General features: G+C 40.3%; 1 protein-coding gene across 1 annotated transcript; it reads right to left on the bottom strand.

The window, feature by feature from the left end:
- Positions 1 to 1886: 1886 nt before the first annotated feature.
- Positions 1887 to 6919, bottom strand: ccl44 (chemokine (C-C motif) ligand 44). The gene is made up of 5 exons (XM_023273487.3): positions 6760 to 6919; positions 4672 to 4801; positions 3845 to 3992; positions 2499 to 2577; positions 1887 to 2399 (listed from the first exon to the last, which is right to left on the bottom strand). The coding sequence occupies exons 1-4, from the start codon at positions 6821 to 6823 to the stop codon at positions 2539 to 2541; spliced, it is 381 nt and encodes a 126-aa protein (XP_023129255.1). The 5' UTR covers positions 6824 to 6919; the 3' UTR covers positions 1887 to 2399; positions 2499 to 2538.
- Positions 6920 to 9278: the final 2359 nt, after the last annotated feature.

Here is a 9278-nt window from a genome sequence, read left to right as displayed (position 1 = left end):
TTGAACATTTTTTGGTGGGAAAAAAGAAATGTTAAAAATGATTCTTAAGAACATTCACATAAAAAAAGATTTTTTGTGAATATTCTAAAAGAAAATATTAGAAGTTTTACTGATATATATGGAATCACTTTAGCTATTTTTAGGATTTTTTTGGAAGATTTTTGCTCATTTTTTGAAAATATTTACAAGAATTTCTTGCCAAATTTGGGGGATTTTTTTAAGGGAAACTTTTAAAGAATTGTTGGAATTTTCTTCCTGAAGGTTATGCACATTTTCAGAAGTTTGGGGAATTTTTTTGCTGATCTTTTGGATTTTTTTCAGACAAGGAAACAATATTGTTTGGTGCCGGTAAATGAAGACAATAGGAGGGTAAATACATCTCTAAATTAGGAGGTGACATGAGAGCGAAAATCTATTTTTGAGTGAAAAACTGCTGTTTTTTTTTTTTTTTTTTAGACACCTAAGCTTGACAATCCTGGCAAAATATAGCTTAAAATAAGTTTTTTTTTCTTGTTTTAAGAGGGGCATTTTTTTCAGTGCAGTGAATTTTTTTCAGTGCAGTGAATTCTTTCTTTCCCATTTGTTAATGATCCCTGTTAGCCACACTAGGAGCACGGCTGTTGCTACCATGTCTTTAAGTTTGTGTAGGACGTTTAAATGCTTTCTTTTGTTGTTTTGGCATAGCAAATTTGCCCCTCTGTTGGTTTTATTTGGTTCATTGATTTAGCAGCCCTGTTTTTAGCCCTGTTTTCTTTGCACTTAACAATAAACTGCATTACTGAACCCAAACAACTGGTTTTATGTTCTTCCCTTAGACTTAGCAGAGCTGGGATTTCATGTAAGCTCGGTAATGATGCCTAATAGTTGAACAAACTGTCTCTAGTGATGCTCTGTAAGGCTGCATGCACACAAATATTTACCTACATGCTAACAAACTGATGTTTAGCAGGTTTAATGTTTACTATGCTCACAGTCACAGTTTAGCGTGTTAGCATGAAGCTGCTGCTGGTGATGGCACACTAATTAGCTTTAGCCATGTTTACACAAAATTAAAAAGCAAATGAGGGTGCACAGACGTTTTCCAGCTAATCGTCTTTGCAGAATGAATATCTGGACTGACTGTCATTTTCAAGATTCAAGGTTTATTCTGCTCATAAAAGTCCAGTGGTGAGCAGGAGAGTTCTGGGGTCACACCAGCTGTATTTATCACAAAATACACTCTTATCATGTTTAGATTTGTCAAATTTATGGTAATCCATTTAATAACTTGAAATATTTCACTAAAACAACGATTATTCACGTCATGGCAACGTTATAGGAAAGGTCAGGGGATCACAGACCTCACTAGGATTCATCCTCTGGGGAAAATGAATGTGCAAAACCTTAATTATTCGAGATATTTCAGTCTGGACTGGACACACACACACACACACACACACACACACACGCACGCACGCACGCACACGCACACGCACACGCACAAGAAACTCAAAAAAAGACACCGAAGCGCTTCCATTTCAGATTAATTTATAAAATAGTTCACTTGAGTTACTGTGTTTTAACATACAGTGCATTCTTCTACAATACAATGCTTGTGTGCTGCACACACGTCAGAGCCCTCGAAGTTTTAACAGCCTGGCCATGTGGTGAACTGAATCATGAATACTTTGGCATAGTTTAGTGACACACTATTGGTAAAAAAGACAAATGTAAACTGCAAATAGATATTAAATCTCTCGTCGATGCCCGAGGGCCTAATTTTTAAAGGACTGAGTCGAGTTTCACACAGAGTTTACAAACAGTCAATATAGAAAGTGGACAAAAGATCAGGGAACATTTGATATTTATGCGTGAAATCTTCTTTCCGATTCCTTTTTTTATTTTACAAACAGTCTAAATGCCTGAAAACCTTCTTACAACTGAAATCTGGATTATCCTGCACCTGAAGTTTACTGTGACAAACCGCTTTTACTTTACTGTGTGAAGTGTCGTTACACATCGAAGGTATACACATCACAAATAAGCACTTTTGCTGATTTACAATATTAATATCACTGCTCGTTTCATTGCAGCAGCTTCACTCATCTCACATCGAGTAGTTAAGTAGTAGTTGTAGAGGGAGACACTTTCAGGCAGACTCTGGCAAATAACAGTACAAGCCACTAAAAAAAGAGAAGAAAATAAAAATCAATGCAACTTATCTTACAAATACCACTCCTCTGTCGAGACGCAACGTGTTGGAAATATTTCAAGCGCGGTTCATGTTTAAATATCTAAAGCCAGTTAAATATGTATTGCTGCCCAGATCTGATAGTGTAGATAGAAGGAGACACAAGATGACTGGAGAATCAGACAACGTCGCCGTGTAACCAAGACGAGCTGCTGAAGGTTTACTTGGCCTGAAGAAAAAGGAAGAAGAATTTGAAGAATACTGGGTTAGATATTTAAAGAGAGATATCGCGACGTGCTATCTGTGTGTTCAGGTCAGTCTTACTTACTTATGACTATGAGTTTTCCTCCAAACTTGACAGCGCTCGGTCACTCCACATTGAGAACCGCCCAGTTGTCTTTCTTGTCCTAATAACAGCAACAGGACAAAACATTAAAGGTCCCATATGGTATAAATCCACTTTTATGTTGTTTTGTGGTTGTTAGAAACTTCTGCCATTCTTCAAGCCCCCGGAACTTTTTACGTTCAGGCTAAGGAAACAATAGTTGTTCCAACTTTGTATAATCCTGCTCCTTCACTGCTTCCAGGTGTTTTATTTCATGTGCAATAACCTGCTCTTTTATTATAATATACACAGAACAATCTTTTTCTTGCACAGTCCAATTATATTTAAATTTTGTATTTTTTTTTTTATTTCACTCTATTTTAAGGTAATTCAATTTTCATTTAATTTAACTTGGTTAAATTTTATTTTATTCTAGTTTATTTTGTTTTATTATTTTTCTAATGACTTTGTGTTCTTTTGTAATATGCTGCTAACTCAAAGCGCTGCTAAACTGCCTTTTGTTGTTTAACAATGACACTAAAGATCTATTCAATTCTATTCTAGTGAACTAGGAGTGAACACGAGTCTTCATGCACTCCTAGCATCTGAGGACCTGAAAATGCAGAGAGAGTCTCCTTCCTGAAGGGGATGCAACCACCAGTAGCACTTAAAGCTAAAGACCTGAAATAATCCATTCAGAAAATGGATAAAACCAGTTATGATTACAGTAAAATGAACTCATTTTATTTTTATTTTATTTTTTTGCAATGACTTTATGCTCTTTTGTTATATGCTTCGAACACAAAGAGTTGCTAAACTGCCCTGCGTTATTGATTAACAATTTCTATTCTATTCTATTCTATTCTATTCTATTCTATTCTATTCTATTCTATTCTATTCTATTCTATTCTATTCTATTCTATTCTAACTTTAAAATGTCTCAGCTACAAACAAAAACCCAATAAATGCTCTGTTGTTGGCCGCAAGAGTGAACACAACCGAAAATGCAGAGAGTCTCCTTCCTGAATAACCAGCTTCAGCATTTAAAGCTAAAGAGCTGAAATAATCCATTTAGCAGAGGGCTAAAACTAGTTGTGATTATAGTAAAATGAACCATTTTTGCACTAATTTGAACTGAAAAAATGAAAGACACATTCTAGAAATATGTCAGACTTTCATTAATTTTCTGAAAAGGGGCAAAATATGGGACCTTTAATGTCTCAGTGGAAATTGCTTGGAAATCCCTTTGTATAGTCGTGTAATTCTGAGTGATTCAAGCCGACACAATGGATTGTATGGTGTACTTTTGAATTAAAAATCCTGTAACTGCGCAGTAGTTTGTGTCTGACCTCTGACATGACGGGCAGGTTGTCATGAGGAAGCAGCCACATGGTTCGGTGGGCCTTGGTTCTCTGTCTCTGCAGGAGCTTCCTCAGCAACCTCTTCACCTTCCGGTCTCTGGGGTCGGCACATTTCACCGCCTTCTTCGTGTAAAGACTATGAGAAATCAACACAATTCTTTTAACATGACACAGAATTAAAGTACAATGTTCTGCTGAAGGAAAAGGAAGAAAAGTCCAAATTTTAATTCTCGTCGTGTAGAAGCACAAGAAAAAAACCCTGATTCAGGAATAAGATGTTGGACTGCAAAGATGTGTGTCAGGAGTTGCAGAGATTTTGAGCCCAAATTGCAAGGAGCAGGTGATCAAAGCTGAAAAAGAATGTTTTTCCTGGCATAAAGAAGAACAAACTGAGCGGGAAAAGTTGACAGAAATCTGCAGAGAGAACCAAAAGCAACTCTTGTATCCACTGAATAAGAGTTCCATGTTTTTGTTAGCTCTCCATTCCCCTGCGACATCAGATTTCTCCGACCTGCTGGAAACAATAGGTATCACAATGCAGTTTACTTAACTAAACCCTGCTGTTCTGACTGACTGGCTGCGGCAGGGCTCAGCTGGCTCGGAAGGTATTTTCAGATGGCTTGTTATTCCCACATATTTCCTTTCTTACTTCCCTGGCAATTACAGCTCCGAGCCCTGCCATAACAACATGACCTGGAAAGATGACAATGCCTCTCAGCCCCGGCTCTGCCCTCCTCTAACGAGAGGCATATTTTCCATGCCTGCAGATTGCTTCGTGCTCTTTAGCTCCAGGAGTGGATAGCTGAAATACTTGCATGATGGCTTGTATACTGCAGTCGGGCCCCTCCGTCTGCACCTCAAACCGCAACACGTCTTTGGTACGCACCTTGCCGTGGGAGTACAGCATGCAGCACTGGACATCCCTCTGCATCTGCACACCTTTAGCTGGGGAAACAAAAGAGACAGACAGGGAGAAAAGAGTGAGCCGAGGAAAGCGTGCTGAAATTTCCTGGTGTCAGATTCAGTCAATCAGGTTGGCTTATTGCTTTCTGTTTCACACCTTTGATTATACTTTACTTTGTGAGGCCACGCCAGAGTGAAAATCTTTCTCAAGTGAGAACAGGACTGAAGCTGCAACATCACACCAGCTGCAAAGGTCTTGCACGTTCTTGCACATCGATGGAGCTACAGAATTTTCTATTCAAATTTAGTGCATTTTATGATCATTTTCAAACCTTGCAAAGTCAAGATGATTCTTTCTGAAGTGAGAGCAGGTCAAACGCAAAATCATACCAGCTGCAAAAGTTTTGAACATTATTGCCCTTTATTAGAGCAACAAACATTTTTGATTCATATTCAGAGCATGTTAATGTCATACTTAAACCCTGAATCGTCAATATTCTTAGATTTATTCTGAAGCAACAGCAGGAATAAAGAAATATCATGACAGCTGCTGAAGTTTTGCATGTTATTTTACATTATTAGAGCAACAGAAACATTTTTGAGTGCATTTCATGATCATTTTTCAACCTTGTAAAGTTAATTTTCTGATATGCTTTCTGAAGTGAGAACAGGAATAAAGCAAAATCCTACCACCTGCAAGGTTTTGCACATTATTGCATAAAATTAGAGCAACAGAAACATTTTTGATTCATATTTAGTGCATGTAAGTATCACACTTAAACCCTAAAAAGTCAATATTCTGACATTTATTCTGAAAAGAGAGCAGGAATAAAGAAACATCATCACAGATGCAAAAGTTTTGCACATTTTTTATATTATTAGAGCAACAAAAACATATTTCATTCATATTTAGTGCATTTAACCGTTATTTTCAAACCCTGCAAAGTAAATTTTCTGATATTTCTTCTGAAATGAGAGCAGGACTAAAGCAAAATCATTTCAGCTGCTAAAAGTTTTGCACATTATTGCACATCATCAGAAATAACCTCAGTAACAGAAACATTTTGCATTTATATTTAGTGCATGTAATTACCTTTTTTAAAACCTTCCAAAGTCAATATTCTGATATTCTATCTGCAGTGAGAACAACACTAAAGCAACATCACAGCAGCTGCAAAAGTTTTGCACATCAATGCACAATATTAGAGCAATAGAAACATTTCTGAAGCATATTTAGTTCATTTAATCATCATTTTCAAACCCTGCAAAGTCAGTATTCTGATTTGTGCAAAGACTGACTGTTTTGGCAGCTTTTGCAGACAGAAAAAAAAGATTATCTGCTCTGCAGAACATGCACATGCTCTCTAGTTACATATACACATGCTCGGATATGGACGCACATATACACACTAGAATGCCAGAGGAATTACAATGGCATCCCATTGTGCTGAGAAACATGCTGCCATGCCAGTGAAACGAGAGAAAGTGAGAGGAGTGGTGTGTGTGTGTTTGTTTGTGTGCAGGGTTTTCGCCGCGATGTCTCTCCATCCAAAGCAAATCTGTAAACAAATTAAAGTGTGATGTGAAGCAGCAGGAGCAATCAGAGCTGCAAAATAGGACAGTGCTTGCTTTGTTGTGCCACACATGATTTTGAATCCATCCTCAGCGCACTTCCAGTGCTCCCACTACCTCTGAGAAAACAGACGACACCATCATTGTGATTTCAGATGCTCGTCCTCCTGCCCTCTGTTTACATCCATGCCTCCCTCCCTGCTGCTGCTGCTGCTGCTGCTATCCCCTCTTTCCCTTCTTCTTTCCCTTTTCTGTCTTCGCCATCGCTTCTTCTCTCTCTCTCTCTCTCTCTCTCTCTCTCTCTTTTTGCTACCCTGTCCACCTGCAGGGTGCATGCAAAGCCATGCAACACACACACACACACACACACACACACACACACACACACACACACACACACACACACGGAAAGTATGGTTGTGTCCTACCTTCTACAGATGCCAGGAAGATAACAGTCAGAGAGATAACAGTCAACATCTGCAGCATGAACATGATGAGGCTGGCAGAGAGGAGGATAATCTACTCTGTCACCTCTCCCTCTATGGCTGCCTCTCTTATATGACTCCCTCCCTCTCTTTATACCTCCCTGCCCATCTCTCACTCACTCACTTTCACCACCTCTCTTTTTCTGTCTTACTGTCTTCCCCTCCCACCCCCTCCTCTGTTTATCCATTTTCAGTCATTCTCACGCTCAACTAAACTCCCCTCCCTCGTTTTCTTTCACATTCATCTCACCTCTTACTCATTTCTCCCTCCTTGTCTCCTCGCTCAGGATGCCAAGCCTCATTTGTCTCATTTGAGGTTTTAAAATTCCTCCTTTCGTCCTGTTACTTTTCTCGTCTTTGGTTGCATTTTTCTACCAGATCAAAGGAGCTGAGAAGGAATCTCCATGTGGCTTTCACATGTACTGTACTCTCATGATCAGTCCAGTTATTTGGCACAAAACTGATTTTCTAAAACAAAAATAATCTTCAATTAAGTGTGGTTTCCAGCTGTGTAATGTAGTTGTGGAAACTCTCGGTGAACTGTAGGTGTGTCTGACTTGTGCATCTGAGTCAGTTTTGCAGCAGAGTTATGTTCTCTGTGAGATTCCAGACAAAATGCCAAACACACCTAGAAACTATGATAAACTGCATTCATTAGCTCAGCTTAACCCCGAATGTCAACATGCATAAATGAATCATAGTTTCAAAACATCTGCTGTAGATATTTAAATGTATCATACATGTTTTTCTTGTACCATTAAAAGTGAACTACAATTGAGCTTTTGTTGTTGCAGATTTTGGAACCACTACCTGCAAAAAGTCTCAGATAAGCCAAAATTTCTTGTAAAATATTTGTTTTCTTTTCTCTTGATTTCATGCCTTGTATTTTATGGGTTGTAAATTTGTTTTTCCACATATTGTTATTATATGTACATAAAAATTGTTACACTATAAGCATAAAATTCATTCAATGTTGCTTTATTTGTTCATTTTGTGACGACCCTCCAGCTCGCCACCGGGTGCGCCTGATCAGGAGCTGAGTGTCGCCACCTGACCGAGCCACATTTGCAATCAGTGGCTCAGCAGTACTTAATCGCTCTCCTTTTCCAGTCGGGGCCCCTCGCTGACAGGAGCGTTGTGTCCGGGGAGCTCCAGTTCCTCATAGAGATCTGGCTGAGTTGGGCCTGGGCAGCCGTGGCACAGTATTTTGTTGGGCAATAAAAGCTTTGTTTTTGCATCATACAGTGGTGGTCTCAGCATCTTTGTTGCAACTGAGGAGCCGAGTTGTAACAAATGGGGGCTCGTCCAAACAGTTTAGTGTAAGCAGCGGTAGCTGATCTGCGTGCACCGTTGTGGGCGGGGATTGTCATTTTTTTTGGTGTGTGTGTGTGTGTGTGTAAATGAGTCAAGGGTTGTCGCGTCGGGAGTGACGTTGTTGTGACCTGTTCATTCATTCCTTCAGAGTATGGGGAACAGCGCATGTGTGGTGAGGATTTTCTGGAGTTAAGAAGCAGCTCTTGGTAAGTTGAATTGTTTTGTAGTTTGACTCAGAGGACAGGTTGTTGCCGGGTGTAATGCTGGTGTTTCTAGCTCTGAGTTCTGTGTTTTTGTAGCCGAACAGTGGGGGTAAGTCACTGTGGTTCTGTCTCTGTTAGGCTTCAGAGCGAACTCCCTTGGAGTCCGTGTGGGGGGTCGGTAGTGTGGTGGGAACGTGGTTAGAGCAGTCGTCTCGGGAGCACGTCCGAGGCTGCAGGTGGAGTCGCCGTTTCTCGGTTGCTTCACCGGGCCTACGGGAGCTGGTGCGTAAATACCCGCCACAAGTACCGCCTGAAGACTAGGGGGGAGAGTAGTTAGATTCTGTTGAGGCAGTTAGAGGGACGGAATCACGGTGACGAGTCAGCTGTTTGAGCTGCAGGGGTTGGTGTCAGAGCAGCTGATTTAAGCCGGTGGATTTTTCACTGTGGTTTTTCGGCCGGTGCAGAGTAATGGCCTCAGTGGAGGATTTTCTGAGAGCTCCGTCAGAGGAGCTGCTGGACCGCTGTTCACGGGAACAGCTGGTGAAAATAGCGGAGCACTTTAAAATGGATGTGGGGGATAAAAGGTCTAAAGAAAATATGAAACACATCCTTAAAATAAACCTACTCGAGGCAGGGGTTCTCCAGCCTAAAGTTCAAGCTGTCGAGGTTGGTTTAGACTCCGGTGAGTCTGCTGCTTCTGGGGAAGCTTCTCCGAGCAGCTCGGCTTTTACATTTGAGCAGCGTGAGAGGCTGCTATTGTTACAAGTTGAGCTGAAAAGACTGGAGCTGGAGGAGCGCAGACTGAGTCTGAGTTCTCCTGGTGTCGTGGTTCAGACTCTTGGAGGTTCATCTGGTCCTCCACATTCATTTGATGTTTCCATGAATTTGCGTTTGGTTCCTCCGTTTAGTGAACGTGATCCTGACACGTTTTTTTCCCTGTTTGAG

This window comes from Amphiprion ocellaris, chromosome 2 (genome assembly GCF_022539595.1).
Source record: "Amphiprion ocellaris isolate individual 3 ecotype Okinawa chromosome 2, ASM2253959v1, whole genome shotgun sequence".
Lineage (NCBI taxonomy): Eukaryota > Metazoa > Chordata > Actinopteri > Pomacentridae > Amphiprion > Amphiprion ocellaris.
Note: the sequence above shows the minus strand (reverse complement) of the source record. Positions and strands in the feature narration are given on the sequence as shown.